The sequence below is a fragment of the Dermacentor andersoni genome, chromosome 7 (assembly GCF_023375885.2).
Source record: "Dermacentor andersoni chromosome 7, qqDerAnde1_hic_scaffold, whole genome shotgun sequence".
Taxonomy (NCBI): Eukaryota; Metazoa; Arthropoda; class Arachnida; order Ixodida; family Ixodidae; genus Dermacentor; species Dermacentor andersoni.
In genome coordinates this window covers 169,334,119-169,359,489 of record NC_092820.1, presented here as the reverse complement: position 1 = coordinate 169,359,489, position 25,371 = coordinate 169,334,119, and the positions used below count along the sequence as shown (strand labels likewise).

Here is a 25,371-nt window from a genome sequence, read left to right as displayed (position 1 = left end):
CTCCGTATAACCTTCGTTGTCGTACATATATCTCGCATTTGTTTAGTGTGGCGCTCGCACAATATTAACCTCGCTGTAGTATAGTTTACAGTACATGCAAGCACCTAAAGTATATTCCTGATCGAACTAAGAAATTAAAAAAGGATACAACAGCTAAGTTTAATTAAGTCATTTTCCTAACTTTCTGTTTCTAAGCTTTTCTTTTATCTCTTCGACAGCCATGTTTTGTCTGTAGGCCAACGGGAATCTTTTTGTATTGATATGCGATATGTATATCATATTTATATATTTTCTAACATAATAAAGACGGCAATTGATTTATGTTGATGGTGACGTATAGGCTGCTACATTGAATAATCTAGCTGTGACTCACAGCATAATTATCAGAAAACAAATATACAGTGCAGCTATCTATGCTACATTAAGTATACGTCTCCTTGTTCAAACGGGTCGGCGCGCCCAGCCGCCTGGAACAAAGCTTACTTCCTCGGGGATCAAAGATGCGTGACTGAATGCACACCGCTAGGCAACGGGAGAGGAGAGCAAAGTGGCATATGCTACGCTCGACCTGGGATGAGGCGCATCCTAAATGACCCGCGCTTTGGTAGCGCGCTGAACGTTTTCTCTCGTCCTCAAAGTCAATACGTAGCCGCGAAGCTTGAAAAAAAAAAACGTCCGATAGAAAAAGCTGGCAACGAACGGGCCCCTCCAATAACGACCTCTACGTGAGCGGAAGGGGCGAGGTGCGCGATAATTACCGCGTAATGAAATAAAACACAAATACGAAAATATACTACCTTGTTGTTGGCGTTTCCGTCGTCTGCTACCGCACCGCCCGCTGAGCGAAGCGGAAAGTACGTCATCCGCTGTCGTCATCAAATACGTGACGTCGACTAAATCGTCATGAGCCTAGCAACTCCACTCATCGGCGTGGTAATCCCTGCAGCAGTTCCTCCTCGGCTGCAGGTTGCTATGCCGTTTGCCAACAAATGGCAACTATCCTAACACATTTCCTTCTTCACCGGTAATCGCACTCCTCCATCTCCATACAGCCAGCTACCTGCTATCGCTCGAGCCACGGTGAGTGAAATGTTTGATACGTGCACCATTAAATTCGCTGACCCGCTTCCGAAAGTGCGACGATGCGCGGACTTCTCGACTTTAGACCGGCTTATGAAAATCGAACGGCGTGGATTATAATCATGTTATAATTTCACCGGGCTGGCGGCACGGAAGATGAAGCTGATATTTAGCACTCTAAAGCCTTGGGACATGCCGCGCGCGCTCTTTCCCAGTTCGCCGAGACTCGCGTAGATCGTGATGTTTGCTAGAGACGTCGTCGATCGCTTTCCTGCGAGCGCGGCCTTGGCGGTATTGCGAACAAACTACGCAATAACAGCCGCAACGTGTCGAACTTCGTGTCTTGCCACTCCGTAGTACACTGCTGAGTGTTTTGTTCTGGATGCACCAACTCGTAACGCACGCGCCGTATGTTTTGTTTTCCAGTCATGGCCCTTGTGATTGTGGGCGTCGCCGCTGGCTTCATCTCGATAGCTAGCGCGGATGCTCCCTTGCAGTTGGAAGGTGAGTGTATCTAGGGCGGCATCAGCCTACCGCCTCAGCAGCAATATATTGTTTACGAGCTGAACAACGTGAATTATATTTTACCGCGATCATGTACGAGCCATATCGTATATGCAATTAAGCTGTTGTTGTTTATTTTATGTGACATATAGCTCGCTTATGAGCGGCAGGCATATGTCGTATATGTATAACATGTTAATCTGTGTCGTAACTTGTGAAATTAGAATACTGAGGCGTTGGTTATTTATATTTTGGATCGCATTTACTGTCGTAGTTTCTTTAGGTATATATATATATATATATATATATATATATATATATATATATATATATATATATATATATTTTTTTTTCGATCACAGCCTTGATAGCGGTTAAACAGTCAGAATTTCCCAGGCTATATTCGCATAATTGGGACTAAAGTATGTGCCATAACCGTGCAATTATTTGTGCGCCTTGTTGTACAGTAGCACTTTAATTCATGTTTGAGAAGCTCGCACGCTTACGGCATATACTAGCTGTGAAAGGATGCCCCATCTGTTAATTGCATATGTACATGCATGGGATATTTCACGGCAAGTGCACCTCATTTCAGGTACGGTAAGGGTGGATGAACTTGGACAGCGTTGCCGGAATGATTGGCACTGCTATGACCATATTGGCAGACATGTGATTTGTGTGGATCGTCGATGCGTGTGTCGAGAAGGATACAAACCTGCCATTGTAGACGGCTGGGTTGAATGCAAGCCTGGTGAGTTTTAGAGACTCTGTTGTTGGTGATGAATATACAGACTTAAAAACTAATCTTAAATGGATGCTAAAGAGAAAGTTTAGTTGGGTGGGTTAGCAAATTGCCCTTCCACAATACCTAAAAAGCCACTATTACCATGCATGAAGCTTTCATTAGCCAGAAAAGATGCATGAACAAGAGACACGTGGCTCCGCCACCTTAAGTTCTCACACGAGCTTGCCGTGACGCCATGGATTTTGATGCTGTCTGCTCGAGCCTGGTTAATATTTTATCAGTAAGGATGGGCTATATTATATACTACAAGAGCCAAAGACTGAATTTCGTAAGTATAAATTTCGAGCACTTTTAGTGCGCCACAGGCAAAGAATACCTCGTATTTAAAGAAAAGGAACCTGAGAAAGAGTAGGCGCAAAGCATCGCAGGCTCATCGAGCACTAAAGATGAGAACTGAGTCCCATAGTTCAGAAAAATTCTAGAACAGTTTTGTGAGGCCTCATATCAAGATAAGAAATCACTGAGCATAGTTTAAGAAAGATAAAGCTGCTGGAGCTCACCTTGCAGTAAAGAGAGACAATCTGTTAAAAGTTGAGCGTTGTGAAAGCAAGCACGCAAAAAGAAAGACTGTCCTAAAATATCTGTACACATATAAAAACTTACTTCCATCAGTGCAAAGGATAGAGACAGAGATCGAGGTACAAAAATGACTGGAAAATGCATTGTGTGTTCCTTGTAGTCTTTCTTTTCCTTTGCACTGCAGAAGTAATAAACTACTACATATGTTCCCAATTGACCATTTTCCTAAAAAGATAGCCGTGTTGCCTTCAAAGTGTTGCTTGGTGACATTGTGACAGGTGATAACAAGAAACACTTGATGCTTTCTCAATGTTGCCATTTGAAAAGAAGGTCGCTTCTTCCTTACAGAGACCGTGATAGGTGACAGTTGCTCCTCAGCAAAACCCTGTTCATTCTATTCGCGAGCAGTCTGCCTCAATGGAACATGTACATGCAAGGATGATACGTACGTTGCAGATGACCACTGTGAGAAATTTAGTAAGTATGCAAATGTGACACTTAACCTTTGTTGCCTTTATCTTCTGCATACACCATGAGAGCACACAAATTAGTTTTCTTTTTCTTTCCTTTTTTATCCCTCGTCTTCCATCAGCTTCTGTTCATCGTCTGTAACAAAAGTGCATCATCGCTCACACACTGATGAATCAGTGATGGTTATTTAAAAGGACACAGAGGGCAAATATTTTGTCTAGATATACTGCAGAAGAATGAAAATTAAAATAAAAGGTTGGAACACATATGGCAAATACTACCAAGTTATGACTGGCAGCTTACTATCCTTGAAAAAAAAAGTGCACAATATATCTTGATTTCTTTCGGTGCTTACAGATGGGGCAGAAACTTGGAGGTTAACGAAGAAGCTTGAGAAGACTTAAGGACTGTGCAACAAGTGGTAGAACGAAAGATGATAGGCATATAATGTTAAGGGACAGCTAGGCAATGGTGTGGATTAGAGAGCAAACGGGTGCAGCCGATATTCTAGTTGACCATCAGAACATGTAATGCATGAGGCAGATGACCAGTGGTCAACTATAGTTACAGACTAGGTGCTAAGGGAACGGAAGTGCAAGTTGAGGATGGCAGAGAATTAGGTGGTGCAACGAATTTTGGAGATTTGCAAGTATAGGATGGGGTCATCATCATCATCATCAGCCTGGTTACGCCCACTGCAGGGCAAAGGCCTCTCCCATACTTCCCCAACAACCCCGGTCATGTACTAATTGTGGCCATGTCATCCCTGCAAACTTCTTAATCTCATCCGCCCACATAACTTTCTGCCGCCCCCTGCTACACTTCCCTTCCCTTGGAATCCAGTCCGTAACCCTTAATGACCATCGGTTATCTTCCCTCCTCATTACATGTCCTGCCCATGCCCATTTCTTTTTCTTGATTTCAACTAAGATGTCATTAACTCGCGCTTGTTCCCTCACCCAATCTGCTCTTTTCCTATCCCTTAACGTTACACCCATCATTCTTCTTTCCATAGCTTGTTGCGTCATCCTCAGTTTAAGCAGAACCCTTTTCGTAAGCCTCCAGGTTTCTGCCCCGTAGGTGAGTACTGGTAAGACACAGCTATTATACACTTGATGGGGTCACCTGATGCAAAACAGGGTTCTAATTGGAGATCAATAAAAGAGACCTTCGTCCTGCAGTGTGGACATACAGTCAAACCTCGATATAATGAAGTAAACAAAGTTTTCTTGTGTATATTAGTGTAGTGAATATATACTTATAACTAATATAGAATATAACGTTGGTATTGTCGTGTCAGATCTGACTTTGTTATTATGAGGTTCAACTGTAGGATATGCTGTTAATGATGATAATGACTGCATTTCACACGTGACAGGCAATGCCACGGAAGCTATGCAATTGGCTTTTGATCTTTGACTTCTTTTACCAACAAATTTTTTGATATATTAGAACTGTAATGTAAGGAGTTAATGTTGCCTGAAATAATGTATTGTTTGTTTGCCTTAAGCTTAGTATATGTGGGGTACTATGCTTTCATTGCAAATCCAGGTGGTCTGCTGTAGAAGCTGTGCCATGAGTGTGGTCATACAAAAGTGTATCGCTGTACTATCTTTCCTAAGTTCCCACCCGCTTCATATACATTAACTGTAACATATGAAGTCTACGGTATGGCAGATTACATTCCATATTCCTATTTCAGTCTATCGTATCACTATTTTTCGGTCACAAATGCAAGTAGTGTAAATAAAGTTGTTCTAACCTCCGCAGCATTGTGACTGCTGTGTATGAAATGGTGCATAGAGTGGTAGATTTCACTATCATAACTTTCTTCTTTTTTTTTCCTTTTCCTTCTTGCAGCCTCATTTGAAAAGCAAGGAGGGGAGAGCTTCCATACTACGTCCAAGTTCAACGTCCTCGCTATCCTCATGATTGTTGCCATTTTGGTTGTGGCACTCCTGTTCCTCGTAAACCAGAGGCAAGGTTCAATTCTCTGTGATTTCAAATCAAACAAATACTGTCACGTGCACAGTGCATAGGTACCTGTGCCCACGATGCTTTCCTTGAACATGTTTTCAGAGGCAGATTTACCTCTATAGCTCCTATCTAAATACACGGGAACAGAGAAATGCTTTTTCACCAATTTTTATTAGCTTTGTTATACTTAAAATAAGAAGTTAAAATCTACTGACTGTAGGGAGTAGAGATCTTACTCATATATTCGTAGAGGCCATCTGTTCCTTAAAAAATAAAAACAGACTAAAGTATCATAACGGTCAATTAAAAAATAAAAGATATCTGTAACCTGCACCTTTTTGGGACATATAAAGTAGACAAAATTGATTTATTATACACCGCTTTAAAATATACCAATAAATTTTTGAAGGACTATCGTAAATCTCTTGTAAATATTGTAAAAACTAAAGTAAGCTGTAAATTCATGTACTATCACATTTGTACACTTCAGATTCTCACTTGGTGCTCTTTGGCCAGAACTGACCCTTGCACCATTGAAACCCAATCATCATTCATGGTTCTCTAAAAGATGAAAAACTGCGATGGGTTTTTGGGTGCAGAGTTACAGACTTGCAATATTTGTGCTTCAACATTTTTGAACCTTGCCGCTATTTGGTAGTGTTTGTCAAAACTGTGAAGCCCTGAACTGAGAAGTTGCTTCATACAGTCAATATAATTTGACTTTCTTTCTGAAATGTAACAAATATAAATTCATTTGGTTCTGTAATCTTATGAGAGCACTTCTGTGTTTTGCATGTATATAAACAGTGAAATGAGAGTTGGCCATGGGCTAAAGCTTTCTCTTTTATGACCTTTCATGAAAGGGTTGTAATGTGTGTGGTATTTAAGGGCATTACCTGATAAATCCTTTAATACAAAAGGAATTTCATTTCACCAACCTTTGTGAATGCAGCGCATGTTGGCAGGCTTAATCACCTAGTGTTTGCAGATAAGACATTCACTCGTAAAACTGACGCTTAATTAGCAGGTTTTTCTTACCATTGGGATGAGTTATTAGGTAACCACTGTGGGGGCTCAGCGGATTGTTCCGTCACTGAGCACAAGCTTAGGCTGTGGGTTTGACTGCTAGCTCCCACACTGCATTTAGATAAAGGTAAAATTAAAAAAAAATGCTTCTGTACTTGATGATGATATGTGGTGTTTAATGGCACAAGGGCCAAGTGTGGCCAAAGAGCGCCAGCTTCTGTACTTAGATTTAACCCCAAGTGGTCAAAGTTAACCTGGAGCCCTCCTGACCTGTAGTCAAACCCGGGGTAAAAACAACCCTGAGTCATGATACGGAGACAAAATTAACTCGGAGGCCCTATGAGAAACTATGGTGTCTCTCACAGCCCCAGTGTTGATATCAAACATTAGACCCACAAGTTCATCGATAAATCAGTCAGTTGAGTCATTGGGGTTCATTCTTGCAACTGATTAATTTTTGCAGGAACATGTTCTTCTATTTTCCATGCTGCATGAGAGATTCTACGCGTGCAGCTCTGCAGCAGACAGCTGCAGTTGGCATTCCTGTGGATCAGCACATTGCTCCGAGCAACATTCATGGTGAGAGTAAAGCCTGCTTTTCACCGCGATAATGTTGCAGAGGCCTGCTCACCATGAGCAGGGTGCCTCTTTGTCTGCACATAATCACTCTTGAGAAAAGAAAAAAAAAATATTTTGCCGACATATGCCAATTCGAGCAACTCGTATATCAGAGACAGCAAAGCTATAAAAGCGAGTTAGCTTTTACAAGTACTAGGGGTCCGTTTTGCCACTGCCCAAAATCTACCCATGACTTTGTAAAGGCTTACCTATACTGGTGCAATTTCTTTGCTATACCCAAGCCTTTTAAAATGCTTGAAGTGTAGTTGAGCTTAGTAGTTGTGTAGTCTACCTTATATCCGACAAATGTTCCTGTATGCTGCGTCGGCACTACTAACGCTGGCATCCAGTTTCTGGCTTCTGGCTGCACATTCCAGTAATATGGTAGGGCTGCACTGCCAGCTGTTCTTTGTGCAGCCAGTGTAAAGCCAGAACAATACACAGTCCGGCTGCGTATTCTCACTAACGCCCTGGTCATACAATCACTTTGGAGCTCCAATGCAGGCTGTGCTGCTGGCTGCTCTTTGATTTACACTTGCTACTGACCACTGTGCTGCGCTTCACCATCAGCTTTCCCTGCCGCTGCATGAAAACCATTTTGGAACTCCCCTTAGCAGCTTCACTGTAAAACAAATACAAAAGGGCCACTTATTGAGAACCTCGCATTATCAGCAGTAGCCATGAAAGCTGCACTGTGCTTCTATCATGAGATAAGCTTGAAGCTGCAGGGCATTCTATACAATGTTTCTATAGCACTCTTGGAAACAAAATAACTAATGGAGTATTTATGAATACCTATAGTGTGTGTGCACATCCATGAGTGTATGTGCTGTCTGTTCTTTTTTTTTATTATTACTTCTCTTATCATTGTATATATCACATTTCTCACCCAACGTGTGATAGATCATCAGCCGGGCAAACATCTCCAAGCTTTTAATTTAATTCAGCATTTCACCATCTCTCTCTCGTTTTAATGGCTTGTTGCTATGACTCGTTGCTCCGTGAATACTTTGTTGCTGTGGTAAGCCACTTGGGAGTAACACAGCTTCGTCAGCTAATAGTGGAACGAACATTCTGCTTTGGCGATCCTTTATATACATGAGGTATCCCTGCTAACATGGACCATGTTAAAAAAAACAATGCAAGGCCTTCTGTGCAGATAAAACCAACTGTATGTTGTTAGCAACGACCTGGAGAAGCTTCCAGTACTATCTGTTTTTAATAATAGAATAATTACTATATACTGATTCATTAATGAACTTTTTTTTAATTTTTACTTGATGGTTTTAATGTTAATGCAAGGCTTGCAGAGCACATTTGAGAACATCACTTTACCCGCTGTGGTTGCTCAGTGGCTATGGTGTTGGGCTGCTGAGCACGAGGTCGCGGGATCGAATCCCGGCCACGGCGGCCGCATTTCGATGGGGGTGAAAACACCCGTGTACTTAGATTTAGGTGCACGTTAAAGAACCCCAGGTGGTCGAAATTTCCGGAGCCCTCCACTACGGCGTGCCTCATAATCAGAAAGTGGTTTTGGCACGTAAAACCCCATAATTTAATTTTTTTGAGAACATCACTTTCAGCTGTTTGGGACATGTTACCATTACTATAAGAACACAAAAATACTGGAGGCTTCAATAGTTTGCTAACAACATAAATTTGATTTAACTTGCTCGGAAGGCATTGCTTTCTATTAAAACTTTCTCCATATTAGCCGCAGTGCAACTAGTGAGGGAGCCACAACAGGCTGCACCATTGGTTTGCAAATCAATGCCACTGGCTAGAGCCAAAGAATTTACATATAACTGGTTACTGCTAGTGAAGCATGTTCTGGTTGATTGACTTGTCAGTATTTCAATTTATGCTCATGGTACTCTGCGCCACATAACACAAGTATGCACATATATTTTTTAGTTGGGATATGTAAAGAAATGAACCTAAAACTTTTCCTTGTCCTTGTAGGCATCCACACCTCAAACTCCCAAGTCTCATTGAACATTTACCAGGTATGTTTGTTCTTGTTGAACTCCATTGTTGAACTCGTCCTTGTTCTCTTATGTGAACAGGAATTGTTCTGCATGTCAGCAATGCCGTGATCTATTTATACTGTTTTGCCACCACACAGCAGTTTGTGCCTCTTTACTCTGACCATAAATTCTTGCCTTACCTATATCTTTCAGATGCAGCAAGACAAGCCCCCATCTTATACAGATACGGTGCTCAATGTGGTTAGTATACAATGCTTACTTGTGTTTTGATGTTTTTTAAAGCAATGACTTTCTTTAGCTACTTCCTTTGGGTTTTCATAGTTGGTGGATGGCAATCTAAAGCAGTAGAGGGTAACGAGTAAGAAAGGGGTGGAGAGTAATCAGTGGAGAAGGAAGTGCGTGCACAGAGCAGGAGGAGAGAAGGAGTTGCGTAATTTTTTGTTGCAGGTGATGATGTCACACACGTAGGAGGAGAATTGAGGTGAGGAGGGCGGGAATTAGGCTGCATCTTCTCTACATGAGACATGCAGCAGGGTAACTGGGAAGGTGTTGCTATCTTTGACAATCACCTTAATTTCTGCAGATTTTTTTTTTCTTTTTCTTTTTAATATGTCAGGTTGAGCTTTTTCATGCCATGTCTAAGAAAACTTTGCACCCTTTAGGGCTTATTTTGTCCCCAAACAATAACCATCATCTAATTGCGCGTCTTTCCTTTCTCTAATGCTGCACACTCTGTAGTACTTCTAGGTGCCGAGTGACATACGCATTATCAGTGTGTCATAGCATTCATGACAAGAAATTGGTAAGTGCCCAGTTTTTAAAAGATGAAACGCAAGCAAGTCTGATGCTGATTATAGTTTCGTAGTTTGTGGACAAGATATGTCCCAAAGGGCGTCAACATTTTTTATAGCACAGGCTTACATGTTGCATAACTTACTGAAGCAAGACCTTGAGTTTTGGCAGATGATCACAAATTCACAATATACTGGGTTATCTAATTTTTGGGAAACATATTTATTACAGATCTCCTGTTGTACATATCAAATTCTGTTGCGTCAGTTGGGCTACTTGAAGAGTCAGGTGCCACTTGCGAGACAAAGTGCAGAAATATATAAGCGAATTTTAGAAAGTACTGTATGTTAAATTTCCATTTGAATAGATAACCTGGCACATTCAGCAGTGCAAAAAAAAAAAAAAAAAAGGAACAAGAGACAGTTGCAATGTGCATTCAGGTGTAAGGCTACAAGATGCAGCCTTATGCCTCTAATACAGCCTAACACAGCCTAATGCCTGGATTATATTTATACTTAGAGTCACATAGATTAATTTGCTGGAAGAAACATTGGAGATGTGGTTCTTTATCTGCCATGAGAATGGTGGGAAGTACAGACTTTGGAATGGCTCTTCCAGACTCACATTCTGTACCACAGATTCAGTTCTCCAGCTCTATCAGTCTAGTCAAGAGTTCTTGCTTCTTCTGCTCAGTTCACTCCCACTTCTCTCTTAGCATAATATTTTTCACCTGATTGCCACAAAATTGCAAGAGTAGCATACATTCTGATTTTGTGTGGTTTTTGACATGATAGTCTCATAATGTGTGGTGCTGCCATCGGTAGCAAACATGTGAGCAGACCATCAGAGTTTTCAAGGAAGGCGAAAAATTGCCATCTTGCATTTCTTTAAATATTGTAGCACTTTATGATGTATGCAGAATGGCAAGTTATAGATAAGTGTTCTAAGTGTATTGTTGCATTTTTCGTGGCTTTCTGTGACACTTTTATTGGCAGAAATAGTTGCACCACGCACCAAGCTGTCAGCCGAACTGAACTAATGTTTGTACTTCCCAACACCTTTATTCTTATTAAGTAATCTTTTCTGAGCACAATATATAGGTGCCATATACTTGCAATGTCAATTTATGCCTCTGTATGTGCACATGCAGCAATACCTCCCATCGTACCAAGAGGCAGCGGCGTCCCCCCCGGTCCCTAAGCCGTCATGAACCTGTCATGGGCGAAATGCAGTGGAACCTATCCCAGCAATCCCTGTATCTCAGTCCTGCAGTGGAATGCTTCCCACGCCAGAGTCGAGCCACTCCAAGTCATCAGAGAACCGAGGCATGCATGAACACCGCAGCTAAATTTGACATGGAACTCGTCGTTCTACTTGTCCCAGTGCAACGCCCACATCTCCGAGAGCTGTGACTCCACATCCTCTCAAAGTCTGAACCGTCAACAAGGCGCCAGTTACAGGCACGCTTTGTGCACGGACACAGCTGTCTAGCTGCCACTGCTTCTCCTAACCCGGTGATGTGAATGTGCTTCATGCAAGGCTGTGTACATGAGCTGCAGTGGCGTAAGCTTTCTATAGTCCTTTACGGAAAGCTCTGTACTCAAGTTGAACTACGTAAACTTTCGGTAGTTATTCATGGAAAGCTGTGTACCTGTGTTGAACTGCGCAAGCTTTCTGTAGTTTGTTGAAAGCCGTGTACCCAAGTTGAACTAAACAAGCTTTCTAGAGTTGTTTCTGCAGCTCTTCCTTTTTGTTCTCCCATTCTTGTTCAGCATCGTGTTCACTTCTGTGATGAGACTTAAGTATTCCGGAGCCGAAAAGTCATGAAGCCTACTAATTTAAGTGGGCAAATGACACAATTTCTTCTTCCTCTCTTATTTTTTATTTTATTTAAGTCACTTGTTGGATTCATTTTTTTTTTCCAATAGCTTGTGTTGAGCACCCAGATTGACAGCAAAGGACCGCCTGTCGTACTGTGGCTGTTATGTTTACCAGTGTTTACTTCTACAGGCAAATCTTTTTGACAAAAGAAATCTGTGCAAATGTATGTGATAAAAGTGCAAGTGGGACTTAATGATGTATAGTCATGCTAATTGAAGCATGGCCAACTACCTTAGACCTTGTACTTAGCAGCTCTCAGTCTTGACTTTATAGCTTTGCATCTCGTAGGACCCTTGGGGTTTCTAGACACCAGGAAGTTGCTGGATCTTGTGATACCCAAACTGTGCAATCGTGTTTCTTCGCTTACTGTTTTCAGATGGTAGTGCCAGGCAGACAAATAGAAGTTGCTATCAGTGATTGAGAGATGCTGTTATAGGTACTATAAATAGTGATGATTATAGTGACCTACTATACAAGTGTCAGTCCAACTATGGAGGTACTAGTATCACCCTAGAGAGATTGCAACTTAGTTTTGCTACACCATGTACAAATTGTATGTCTGTGTGTGTGTTTGTGTGCGTGTGTGTCAGAACGTGTTTTTTTCTCGCTGCTGTTCACAAAGCAGAATATTGAAAACACCTCTTGGCAGGTGTCATCACAGTACACTTCTATGCAAATATATCTAGCTGCGCCAAGTGTAGCCGCACCTGTAATAACTAGCAACCCAATGCAGAAGCAAATTAAGAAAGTATACATTGCATGTAGCACAATTTTTTAGCTACATAACCCACACTTGAGTGCTCTTAGCATTTCTACTTGAGGTATTACCCTGCAGTGTATTGTGCTACATACACATAGCTTGCGTTAGCCTCTATGCCTGCCCAGTAATGGATAGTATTTTTTATATGAAGCGCTTCTCACAGTGAACCTCACACATTATTTCCCAGCATGCCGCAGGGTTGTTCTGTGCATTGTTGACGATGGTACTGTACCACAAATGGTCACCAAACTTTGTCAGTGCTGTGCCGTTCGTCTATAATGTTGTGGTTGTTGGCTTCCAAGCTGTGTATGACGAAGTTCTCATCTGTGACCGACACTGTTTTGCAGCCCAATATCATGTCTCTGTCTTTGATGTTACGATTGTTAAAATGAAGCCAACTTCTCATAGTGTCAGCGTCATGCCTTTCTCAAAAATAAATCTGATGCCTGTTTTAATGTCAACCTTTCTCCAGACGAAAAGAAGCTTATGCCCCTGTGAAAGTAGTATAGGTCATGCTAATGTGGCATGTGTTTGCTCTTGAATTTGGCATGAAATGCTTATTCTACACAAAAGGTTGTCATGTTGCGAATGCAGACCAATTAACTTTTTTCAAGTAATTTTGCGAGCACTTGAGCTGGAAGGCACAGCTTGTGCTGGAGGCAATGTCTAGCTACCTCTCAAGATCTGCAAAATGATGAGCAACCATCATTGTGTAAGAGATTTCGTTTTGGCTTGTACCTTATATTTAATATTTTTGTGTTGAGTATTTTATTTTTATCTGCAGGATTGTTGTTTGTTAGTGCTGTCTGTGTCACCTTCTCCAGAATTTATTCGTTAATTTACACTTTTTGTACCCCGAGTGTGAATGCTTTTTGCACCACTCGTGAATAATAAGTTTACATGTCCACTAATTCCTTGTCAGTGAGCCTGTAGTGGCAAATTGTGCAGCTAATTGATGTCAGTTTGCATTCACTTTGATTGCACACAGTTTTTTTCCTACTGTTTGTGGTCACAGACATTGTTTGCAAGGAATTGTAGTTTGGTCCAAAAATAAACTGTTCCAAGTTGTTGAATTGATGCCACTTGTCACTTAGCTATGGCAATGGTGCATATGGTAGCACCAATCTCTTTTAGTCCTCAAAATTAAATTGTGCCTTTTAGCATCTCAAGGCAAAGCACTTCTAGGCTATGACAGGGGTGGTAGTTGGGACCTCCAGATTAATTTATACTGTCCAGCAGGGGTTCCTTAACATGCACCCACAACGTAGCACATTAATTTATATATGCATTCTTGCAATCTTCCCCTATTGGAATGTGACCACAGGAATCAAACCCATGACCTCCTGCTCCACAACGAAAGGCATAGCCACTGAATCATTGCAGCAGGTCCCCTAGTCTTCCACCTGTTATTATGTATGTGTACTATATCGTGTTGCTGAGCATTTCATTATGAGTAAACTGTTCTAAAAGCTGTCAGAACAAACAAAAAGTGCATGGGATGGATGCCAGCCTGCCATTTACTGGGATGTTTAGCTGAATTCAACTGGCCTATCAGGATTGTTGCCCAGCTTTGACAGATTTATTGACCAGTAATCATTTAAAACCAATATGCATATATGATATGGCAAAGATGTACCTGCTGCCAGCTGGGAACTTAAACATTAATTTTATAATGTTTCAATCAGGAAATGTCGAGAAAATTTAACAATCATAATGACAGTCTTGTAAGAAATAAACATTCTTTAAGTAGGCCAAGAGCACCTAAAATAAGGTCCCCCAGCTGGGTGTTGTGGCTTCACAAAATGTATATGTGAGATGCTGGTAGCAGTGTAGTCAATCCTGCATGCAATGTCATCCAAATTTTGAACGACATTCTAATTTGAATTAAGTTTTTGATGCAGGTGGTGCATCATTAAATTGAGTTGTACTGCTAGAAGAAAGTGGAAAGATATATACACTGCACGCGGTAAACTTCATCAATTCACTGAAATTTACAATTTGATAAATTTGTGTGTGCGTACTACACTCGTTCCAGCAGCAGAAGCCAAGAACACTGTCCTAGCTTCGGCAAAGCCAATTGAGCATTTAGAGCATGACAGTGCATCCACATTGTTTCATAGTTTTTGCAACTAAACACACTGCACATGTTTGAATAATGTGTCACAGTGACGTAATAGTTCTGTCTGCAAGAGAAGCAATTAATAAAGGTAAAATGGGGACATCCACCCAATTGTAGCAATTGCTACAAAGGAAACCCATATGGATACCTCGAAAGAAAAGCCTCTCTGTTGAAGAAAAATTCGTCCTGGTCCGGAATCATAGCAACTGCTACAAAGGAACCCGTATGGGTTTCCTTTGTAGCAATTGCTATGATTGGGTGGATGTCCCATTTTTCCTTTATTAATATATCACATTCCTCGTATAGTCTGATATGTGGACTCTATATGGAGGACGGTCTCCAATTAAGTGCTCACATAAGACACAATTCACAGAGCCAATTTACATTTGTTTTGTACAATTGATGTTGTAGTATAGAGTGAAAGAGAATTGTTTTTACTTCTTAGAGCCTACGTGGCACAAACTTAAACAGCAAACTCCAAGCAGATCATTTTCTTTTTCTTTTTTTCGTATCGTCTTAGTGCAGCACCAAAACATTTTCCATCAGATAAGTTTGAGTAGAAAGAAAAGGAGAGTCTGTTATGGGTAAAGCCCCTCCATCCACGCGCCACCTGGTCGGCGGAAACGGTATGGAGGGGCTTTAGTTATGGGTAGAGCCAAAGCCACTAGGTGGCTTTGGTAGAGCACGTGGTAAAGTTCTGGGCACGGATTCTGGGTAAGCATGTCGCGCATTATGTTGAACTGACTTTTTTTTTTTTTTTTAATAGAGCGCAACTCGTACAGCGCCCGTTTCTGTGACGGCGTGAGCGAGCGAACGAGCACAGCGAAGGAAGAAAGAGCGAACGCGGAGCGCTGCGAGGGATGAAAGACGTGAGGAGGAAAGCGGAGGAGGAGGTAGGCATTGGTCGTACCATAGAGTAATGTGAGAAACTCTATGGGTCGTACCAATGCAGTGGTCGTACATGTGAGAAGAAAAGCGTTTTGCGGCCACAATGGATACGAGATGGCGCCAGAGTAGCGCGCGTTGTCTGGCAGGTTTGTCTGCGGCGGCTGCTATGAATAGTGCCCACGCGTAACCCGCACGCTGCCTCTCGCGATCTCCAGATGAGGCATTGTCCAGATTAGAGAGACAGTAGCACCACACTTCGCTCTGTTTACAACGTGCCGCACGAGATATTGTCCGCGCCAGACAATATATCACGAAATGAAAACTCGTGCTGCGCTCAACTTTCGCTTTAGGGAGTACCGTAACCGTCGGTGATTTGTTTCTTCCCCGAAGTACAAGCATGCGTATTCGTTCAGGACTTTCGCAAGCCAAACTTCGACGCAGCTCCCCTCAGGCCACGCACTCGAAAGTGCACCGTGCATATAGACAATGAAGTGAGACATGCGACTGAGCGTTGCTGACTTAACTTACCGTGAAAATATTGGAAACAACCATTAAAGCAAGAGGTGTGCGACAAGCCTTGTTTTGGTTCCGTTTCTGCTGTACTCATACACAGATTGTTCGTAGCCAACGAAATCCGTTACTTGCCCGCTCCTCCCTCCTCCTCCGATCTCCGCTGTTGACGCCAGCGAAGTGCCGAGCTGTCGATGTGGGAGCGGCGGCGGCGGCGGCAAGCCGACATCCGCCCAGCTAACAGCGCAGAGAGCACGCGTTTTCGCGCTGCGTAAGCGCGGCTACCAGCCGCTACCCCAAGCCCGCCATGAAAGGCGCCCGTCAGTCAAAGCCCGGCACGATGTCCGCCATCAAGGACGCGCACATCGTCAAAATCGCCGTCGAGATGGACGAGCAAGTGCCGCAGCTCATCGAGTTCGACCAGCAGCGACCACTCACGGCCATCATCCAGGACCTGTGCAACACCTGGGCGCTGGCCGAACCTGAACAGTACTCGCTCCAGTTCTCGGACAACGCTCGCTCCTACATCACCGAGAAGAACCGAAACGACATAAAGAACGGCTACGTCCTGCGATTGACGCATAGCCCCGCCAAGACGGCACAAGACATCCTCGACAAACTTCACTCGAACAAGCCGGATGACATGCGGGCAGCCCTGGAGCGTCTGCAGAGGCTTTCGTCGGACTACACGTTCGCTCTCGAGTTCATAAACAAGCAGGGACACCAGTTGCTCATCAACATGGTCGAAGCGGGTACCTACACGGGCGACCACTTGGCGCTGACTTTGCAGTCGTTCGTCGAACTTATGGATCACGGCATCGTCTTCTGGGACATCTTGGAGCCCAAGTTTGTCGGCCGCGTCGCCAATCAGGTACTAAGCGCGCCGTTCGTCGTTGACCGCTTATCGTTCAGCCAAAGACACGGTTGTCTGCCATGCTTCGCGTGCCATACTGCGCGAGCCGAAGCATTTTTGTTTTGTTTTGTTACCTTTTCGCAGCGCCACCGCGTTCTTGCCTGTGCACGTGTTTTTACATGTCATACCGGAACTAAAATTAGTAAGGTTGCGGGAAGCGAACTTTAGCATAACTAACGTACTGCTGCGTTAGCGATTAAAAATGTATCGCAATTATTGCGTTACGAGCTAAGGTTGGGACGTGTTTGTCGACCAACTACCGTTCGAATTGTGCACGTGTATATGTTGTGCTGTAGTGAAAAGCTACAGCTCTAGCTGTATTTTCACAGTGCAGACGATACTAAAGCAAAAAACGAACAAGGCTGCAGTGTGTGTCGTCTTAACTGCGAAAATACAGCATTATTTTCAAGAAGTTCCCCTTGGCATCTTAGGAGTGACTTTTTCACAAGTACAATGTCATTACAATATTGCCAGTTTCAGTAGCAATGAAAAAGAAAGAAACATAGCATGTGTTATCTCTCTGCAGGTGAATGTCAACACGACTCAGGACACAAGGACATTACAGGCATCTCTCTCCATACTGGAATCTCTGGTCTTGAACGGCACCGGTCGCTATGCCATGGTAGACCAAGAGGTCACATTACCGAATCTTATTATGCACATGCAATCATCGGCAGTTGAAATACAGCAGTCAGCTGTGGCACTCATCAATGCACTCTTCCTCAAGGCCGAGAGCACCACAAAGCGCAAGACACTAGCAGCGACCCTGTCTTCGCGGCACATCCGGAACGTTATTGTTACAGCTGTCCTTCAACGTTCGCAACAGCATGTTGGCACTGAAATGGCTCATCAGCTTTATGTTCTTCAAACACTGTTGCTCAATTTGCTGGAGGAACGGCGTGTTGGTGTTGACCCAAATGATGCTGAGGCCCGTGAACGAATCCTTGAACTACGACGCATTGCATTTGATGTTGAAGCTGATGGTACTTGTAGCACTACAAGTGGCGGCCGGAAAGGTGGCGGCTATGCAAAAGACTACAAGAAGTTGGGTTTCCAAAACCATACCAACCCTATTGAGGACTTTAGTGAACCACCTGGAATATTGGCATTGGACAACATGGTCTACTTTGCCAGAAATCACACAGAAAGTTACACCAAGTTTGTTCTCGAGAACTCGTGCAGGGCTGATGAGCATGAGTGCCCTTTTGGCCGCAGCAGCATTCGACTGACACGGCTTCTGGCTGAAATCCTCAAGGTTGGTGAGCCCCCTACAGAGCAAGGAAAGACTTACTACCCAATGTTTTTTACACACGACCATCCATTTGAAGAGTTCTTTTGCATTGGCATCATGCTCTTAAACAAGACTTGGAAAGAGATGAGGGCAACGACAGAAGACTTCATCAAGGTCTTTAGTGTGGTCCAGGAACAGATCAGCCGTGCCCTGGCCACAGAGCCGCCTCTCATGAGTCTCGACAAGTTCCGCAGTAAGCTTGCAACACTGACCTACTCGGAGATCATGAACCTGTGGCAGCAGGAACAGTCTACGAGGGAGGAGTGGGAGAGCCAAGCCAAGCCCATTATCGAACTACGAGAACAGGTCACGCCAGAGATAATGGACCTCATCCAGCAGCAGAGGCTGCAGTTCCTCTGTGAAGGCACACTGTTCACCAAGTACTCAGCAAAGGGTCACAGAATCAAGGACAAGTTCTGGTACTGCAGATTGTCACCGAGCCAGAAAGTCTTCCACTACGGCGATTGCGAGGAAAATGCAATGCCCAGCCTCGAAGAGCTGCCGCACAAGCTGCCTGTGATTGAGATCAGAAGTCTGGCAACTGGCCGTGAGTGTCCGTACATGAAAGACACCCGCAAGGCAAAGTCAACAGCTTCGCTGGCATTTTCTCTCATACCAGACTCGAACCAGGAACCACTCAACTTTGTAGCATCAAATGAAAAGATCTTTGACTACTGGACAGATGGCATCAATGCCTTGTTGGGCAAGAAGATGGTCAGCAAGGAAACAAAAAATGACTTAGAAACTCTGCTTAGTATGGAGATCAAACTGAGGCTCATGGACACGGAAGGTGTGGACATCCCGGAGAGCCCTCCTCCAATTCCTAAGGAACCGCCTAATTTTGACTTCTGCTACGAGTTCAAGTAGTATATCAGACGGTGATAAGTGTCCGACCCTGTGTACAGTCACTTTCAAATGAACCGTGCTGAAGATTTCATGTGCTTGCCCCTTTCACCGAGTGCTTTCGCTTTCTCTCTTCATTTTTAGCTCATTCATTCTAATCTTCTCATCTCCGATCTCCTGCCTGGCCTCATCGCAGATTTTTTCATTTTGCTTGTTGGCACCATTCTAAATGTGCAATTCGTCGCACTAGGTCTCCACATAACGAGCTGTTTTAACATTCCATCGCATGATTCTAGAGTAATATTTCAGTGACATGTATGTAAAAATACGGACAAAGAGCATGAGCTCAGTTGAACAGTATTTTACGTCTATGTTGTGGAAAGCTGTTTCAGAGCATTTAGCAGGTACTTGTTCTTTGTGGACATAGTGATAATCAGTAATTTTGTAAACAGAAGGCTTGGAACTACTTTTTTCTTGCATGTTACTTACAAATTAGCATGGACATTTAGCTTTCATTTTATATTCTTTCCAAGGCATCCTTAAACATATGCTTCACTGTCATACCCCCCAATTGTCTTCCATTTATTTATGTACAAAGCATCTTTGTTGTAAAGTGCTGTGGAAAAAGCGTTAGTATTAGTGCTTTTGTATTATTGTGAACTTATGAAATTTCTGAGAACAGTTATGAAAACTTTTTGTAGTTTTGTGGACAAGTATCTATGGGACATTTTGTTGCAGAGACCCCAAGTTACATGACACTTACTCCACCTAATTTTAACTGAAATTTTCATTTACTGGCGCTCGTATTTGAGTCGTCCCATCTGTATTTCATGGGTCCACACTTAAAAGGAAGAGATCCGGACACCAACCTTATTGGTTTAAAAACTATACTTAAATTATGGTAAAAAATATATTTCAACATATACCTATCATGAAGGGCTAATGGCTGCTTTGGAATAAAAGCATATTTGAATAGTTGTATGTTATGCCAGCCCAGGTTTTAGGTGATTGGCAGATTCCCACACCCCAAGTCAAAGGAACTGCATTAACACCAGCAAGCTGTTCTTCCTTGGGAGAGAAGTATTCAGCTGCCTTTTGTTACCTGCTGGGGATAACGAGAGGGGCCTAACTGTTTTTACCTGACGTAAATGGTTGATGGCACCACCGGTGCGGTTAGTTGGTCTGAAGGGGGTGGAACAGCTAGCCTGTTACGTACAGTATACAAGCACTACTAGGCTCCCTTGCCTGCAACAGCGACTCGACACTGAAAGCAGAGTTCTCTTTGCTGCTGCACTGGTGCTCTGCAGACAGACTCCAGCCACATGCTTGCGTGTTCCAAGAGTGGACACACAGCCCGAGCATGTAGTGCGACACATAGTATCGCTGTTCTTTTCTTCCTGATAAAGTTGAACTGTTGCTTGTACGCCCACTCTATTATGGCCTAGGTGTTCCTTTTAAATCTCGACCATACTCTACGTTTGGCCACAAAAACTTATGGGCCACGATATATGCAATAAAAAACATTCCCGTGAAGGCTCAGCACATAGCATCGAATTCAATGTTTCACTCTGCAGTAGTTTTTGCCAATTCCATTAAACTACAAGTGCCATGCAGAAGCCCACTTTTGTCGTGGAACCCTTGTCCTGTGAGCTTTTGTACCCAACTGTACATTTGTCGGAAAGTTGGCTGTTGCAAACATCCCTATAGTCTCGGTAACACTGCTTTGCAAAGCAAATTGCAAGGGTACCAATGCTTGCTGTTGAAAATGTTGATGTCTGAGCCATAGTATTTTTGACACAATCAATAGTGTCAACCCAATGCCTGCGCAGGTCGCAAGAACACACAGACTGCATTTATCCATGCTTGGCATTGTGTTATGTTTTACAAATGAATGCTTGAGTCTACATACACTAGTCTTCTTATGTTTCCTTAAAAAAACTTATGCGCAAGGTTGTAGATTGCATTGCAATACGTTTGTGCCTGCTTCAGCAGTTTTACCGTCCTTTGCTTTAATTGTACTTGTAAAGTTGAACCCATTTCCATACTGTGTGAATAATTTGTGCAGCACTCTACTGTCATGCTGTCTGTATGAAGTGTAATCGTGGAACAGAACTTTTCACCTGTGTGTACTTGGCACCAAATGACAATTTCACTTTTTATTGAGAGCACAGCACGCAATGTGTTTGGACGTTTATTTATTGTGATTATATACAGCAAGAGCACATGAAGACCAATCAAAATAAAGACTTATGAAAAATAGACACGTGTATAGCCACCTCTCCATGTACCTTCTTGGAAGACTCTCTGAAAGACCACATTATCACGCATTCCTGACTATCAAACACGAGCACATCGAAATACTGTGCTCTTATGCTGTACTGTCCCACAAATAAATCACTGAGGCAGGGCTAAGGCTGTTGAATTAAGTTCTTGGGGAAATTTTGGAGAAATATGTGCTGAAGTGATGCTTGTACAGCATTCACACACACACATACACACAAATATGAGCAAAAAACTAAAAAATAAAGTACACTGCGATGCCCTAGCTTACATTAAGGACATTAGATTTTTCAGAATGTTCAAAGTACTTGTCTAACTGTAAAGGGCCCTCGACAACAAAACATCTCCAAAACAGACTGAAATGAAGAACCTGCAAAAATACTTTCAGGTCTCTTGAAAACTGAACATAAAATGAATGAATAAATGGGTGTTGTTTAGTGGGCACATAAAATGAAAAAAAAAAAGGAAAAGCTAACTGCATACTATAAAAAGTGGTACAAATTGCCAATAATGTCGGTGCTGCCTAACAATCATCAGATACTTGCAAAAGGCAGACATTGTAAGGCTATATACACACATATAATGCCTACAGGAAATAGTATTTCTGTTGATACAGGTGGTAAGCGAGTCTGATATCACAAGAGTGGCTTATAGGCTAAAGCATAGCAGGCTCTGGTGTACACCTTCATGTAGCCAAGTGTTATGATATCTGGCAAACACTAAATTAAGAAAGGGACATTCGTCAACTAGTTGAACATTTTCTGACATCACTTTCCTAGTGGCAGGCAAACACCAAAATAAAAACAAGAGGTTGCTGCGCAAGTGTGCATGCGCTCGGAAGGTAAGCTCAATGGACAACAACAAAAGGTTAAAAACAAGCTCCTATGAATTGTGAGTAAACATGTTAAACTAACCTAAGGACAGGCCAAGAGGACTTGAAAGCTAGCTCTGCTTTGCGTTGATTGTGCACAGTGAGCATCTGCCTTGCTTCAGACGACTAGTGTGCTTTGGTTGATATGTGACAGCGCACCTGTTCAATGCCCTAAAAAGCTGCTAGTCGAAGCCAAGCTGTGAAAAAGTGTCACTCCGGAAACGCATGCCTTCATCACCGGTATCCCGTCCATAGGGGTAGAAGGAAAGCAGAAATTAACATGGCATGAATGAACAATGATGGAAGGGTACCAACGGCTTGAAATGTCGGTTTGGTTCTCCCCCAGAAGCTGTACCCAGCCATCAATCACGTGTAACCTTCTTGACGAGTGCCTAGCCAATCGGAATGTTGGCTTGGATAAATAATTCCTCATTAAAGTCGCTCAAAGTAAAGACGTGGGCCATGAGAAACAAAAGGGCTTCTTTCCACGTGACCTGCCGAAAGAGATCATGAGGCCTCCTCGATCTCAAGCAGGAGGTCATCTCCTTGGAGTTTCATGTCCTTGGTGATGTAGATCTTCTTCACCTTGCCAGCCACGGGCGCCTGCACCACCATCTCCATTTTCATAGCGCTCAGCACAACCAGGGCGTCACCCTTGTTGATCTCCTGGCCTTCTTTGACCTTGATGTCTACCACAGTGCCCGGCATGGGGGCGCCCACACTGCCCTTGACGTCTTTGTCCGCCTTGGGCTGTGCCACAATGTCCTGTGATACCGTGAAAGAGGGCGCAATGAGTAGATCTACAGACAATAATCAGAATGTTTAACTTGAAATTATCACACTTTACAGTTGCCTTTCAGAAACCACCAAGTTCGAGACTTTTTATTGAAGCACCTGCCATGGTGGCTGGAGTATTCTGTAGGAAACACGCCGTGGTAGCGTAGTGGCTTTGGTGTTGCATTGCTTAGCCCAAGGGCACGGGATGAAATCCCGGCTGTGGCATTTCAACGGGGGCAAAATGCAAAAACACCTGTGTATGTTCATTGGGCACACATTAAAGGACCCCATGTGGTCAAAATTAATTCAGACTCCCCAACTACGGCGTGCCTCATAATCATACCTGTGGCTTTGGCACGTAAAATCCCAGAATTTAAGAATTCTGCAGCTGAGCACGATGTCATGGCATTTTGACTAGGTGAAGATGCAAGAGCCAATGTTTGGTGAACAAGATTAAAACTTGGACTAGTTGGTACAACATGCAAGACAGCACCTGTGTGCATGTGTGTATGTGTGCATGTCTTTATTTGTGAGTGTGTGTGTACAGCTCCCTGTTTGCGCACTTTCTTTTGCACTGGTGACCCTTTCTGCAACAATTTTGGTGTGTAATGAAGAACCTTGCATCACATAAATAATTCTCAAGCCCTCCATTAAGCCGTCCCTGATAGCCCACAGTGCATTGCAGTTTTAGAACATTGAGCTATCGACCATCAACATTTCTTAACGAAGTTTGCAGCACAATGAAATGGCTCATGTTCCACTCCACCAAATGGCAGTGTATGGTGGTGTATGGTATTGTGTGGTGGTTCTCCCCCAAAAGTATATACCAAAATTAAAGGTTGGGACTAAGTGTAAAATAATTTTCTTCAAAATAGAGTGCCCCATCACAGAAGCTTTTTGTTCCCTGTTGCTTTTACCAAAGTTGGTATATAGCACTTAACAACAAAGAAAGTGTTTGAACAGCTGTACTTTGCTTGGTGTCTGCGAGTACTCACTGGTGAAAGGAGTCGCACCTTAGATAATACAACTTAAATCATTACTAAACCAGGTGTGACATATGACAGAGAAGCAGTCAGCACTGCTACAAGAATGACATTGTATCCACAAATGTAGGATAGATATGGTTAACTTAATTGCTTGTCAGGGTTCCAAGTTTACCTGAATTTTTCCTTAACACAGGTGGTCAGCATACAACATAACAATTGTTTATATTGTTGAGCAAGCAATTACGAAGCACATTTTCCTTCTTTGTGAACACAAGTTGCTCACCTCACTCATACTGTTGTCCTTGACAAAGACAGATCGCAGCTGGCCGTTTAGCTCGAAGAACACCTCGCGCTCGCCAGTGGGTGTGACATCGGCAGCCACGGCCAGGGTCTTGATGTGCAGTGTCTTGCCTTTTTCTATTGTCACCTGCGATATAAGGTTATGCAAATAAAGAAAAGAATTCAAAACTAAAACGCACCTCAGATTCCATGGCACCGGCTACCCTGATACACTAAACCAATTTCCTGTTGTTGCCTGCCTCAATGAACTACTACTACATTACAAATACAAAGTGCAAGCTTAGGGAAGTGAAGCCACATAAGGGTGAAAGGCTTTGTTAACAAAGCCAGAAACATAATGAAAGAGAGAGAGAAAAACGTTTATTAAGAAGAAAAATCGCCTGGTGTGCTTTCGCCGAGGTGCCTAGTTTAGGTTGATTGTTTCGCTCTTCAACAGCTATAAAAGCAAGCTGTCATGTATGCCTTTCCAGTGGGCAGGGGACCCTCTGATAAGGATTCAGTCATTTAACGACTGAGCTCAGTAGCCCATTTTTCGTAGTACAGGTAGGCTAGCACACATCCATAACAGATGTATGTTGCATATGGTTGGACAATGACAAGCCAATGAAATAATGGATAGCTGCTTCCCTGAAACTGCATCTACTGTGATAAAATGCATTGCTTTGAAATGGAAAATTGTTATCCACCCAAATGGCATTTCCTTTCACGACGTTTCCTCCACCTTGCGCAATTCTGCAAAACTGATTTGCCAATGCTTTGCTTTGTGAGCGAACTGCAGAAAGATACCTTTCTTATAATCACCTTAAGAATGTAGTGATACATAGTACTTTAAAGGTTGCAAAAACTCTACCATATGTTTCTTGCATGTAAAGGGGTGACACTCAGCAAGTGTGAAGCCTGGGAAACACTCACTTGTAAGATAGTATTTATTTTGATACTAAACATTGGCCTCGAGGTGCCAGAGAGAAAAATTTGTTGACGTTAATTAGCGATAAGGTTAAGGTATGATGACTTGCTCATAAAATATAGGCAAGAGTGCTGCTTTAAGTGCTGCATACGTTTCTTCTGACTGCGCTCGCGTGTGGCAGCCTCGGCAATCACAGGGATGGTGGAGCAAGCCAATGTATCACAATGTCACGACACATCCATCTAGGTACCAAAACCAAAACTGG

The 25,371-nt window shown here is 42.9% G+C and overlaps 4 protein-coding genes across 6 annotated transcripts in view; 2 read left to right on the top strand and 2 right to left on the bottom strand.

Annotated features, from left to right (window-relative positions):
• LOC126533023 (uncharacterized) overlaps positions 1-16,022 on the bottom strand; it is a 46,346-nt gene extending 30,324 nt beyond the window's left edge. The window contains exons 1-2 of the mRNA XM_072289402.1: positions 15,957-16,022; positions 3,412-3,514 (exon numbers count right to left, since the gene is read on the bottom strand). Of these exons, the coding sequence (XP_072145503.1) occupies positions 3,412-3,442 (31 nt within the window). The 5' untranslated portion in view covers positions 3,443-3,514; positions 15,957-16,022. The remainder of the gene's footprint in view (positions 1-3,411; positions 3,515-15,956) is intronic.
• On the top strand, positions 911-13,494 carry LOC126533028 (uncharacterized). Its single transcript, XM_050180213.3, has 9 exons — positions 911-1,080; positions 1,507-1,584; positions 2,180-2,335; positions 3,257-3,385; positions 5,240-5,357; positions 6,846-6,961; positions 8,963-9,006; positions 9,181-9,228; positions 10,931-13,494. The coding sequence occupies exons 2-9, from the start codon at positions 1,509-1,511 to the stop codon at positions 10,988-10,990; spliced, it is 747 nt and encodes a 248-aa protein (XP_050036170.1). The 5' UTR covers positions 911-1,080; positions 1,507-1,508; the 3' UTR covers positions 10,991-13,494.
• Positions 16,023-16,115: 93 nt separating the features above from the next.
• Ced-12 (engulfment and cell motility Ced-12) lies at positions 16,116-21,244 on the top strand. Its single transcript, XM_050180211.3, has 2 exons — positions 16,116-16,809; positions 17,378-21,244. Exons 1-2 carry the CDS (start codon positions 16,246-16,248, stop codon positions 19,007-19,009), a joined length of 2,196 nt encoding a protein of 731 aa, XP_050036168.1. The 5' UTR covers positions 16,116-16,245; the 3' UTR covers positions 19,010-21,244.
• The window catches only part of PCB (Pyruvate carboxylase), a 58,326-nt gene continuing 54,115 nt past the window's right edge, over positions 21,161-25,371 (bottom strand). For all 3 annotated transcript variants that reach the window (XM_050180205.3, XM_050180206.3, XM_055071707.2), the window contains 2 exons: positions 24,183-24,326; positions 21,161-22,901 (listed from right to left, as the gene is read on the bottom strand). In XM_050180205.3, the coding sequence (XP_050036162.1) occupies positions 22,644-22,901; positions 24,183-24,326 (402 nt within the window). In that variant the 3' untranslated portion in view covers positions 21,161-22,643. The remainder of the gene's footprint in view (positions 22,902-24,182; positions 24,327-25,371) is intronic.

Bases quoted from the DNA above. Each gene is read 5' to 3' on its own strand.
- LOC126533028 (XM_050180213.3), top strand. From the start codon at position 1,509: ATGGCCCTTGTGATTGTGGGCGTCGCCGCTGGCTTCATCTCGATAGCT. The intron at 3,386-5,239 runs GTAAGTATGCAA...TCCTTCTTGCAG, and splicing joins TGACCACTGTGAGAAATTTA to CCTCATTTGAAAAGCAAGGA. The intron at 5,358-6,845 runs GCAAGGTTCAAT...TAATTTTTGCAG, and splicing joins CTGTTCCTCGTAAACCAGAG to GAACATGTTCTTCTATTTTC.
- Ced-12 (XM_050180211.3), top strand. From the start codon at position 16,246: ATGAAAGGCGCCCGTCAGTCAAAGCCCGGCACGATGTCCGCCATCAAG. The intron at 16,810-17,377 runs GTACTAAGCGCG...ATCTCTCTGCAG, and splicing joins TCGGCCGCGTCGCCAATCAG to GTGAATGTCAACACGACTCA.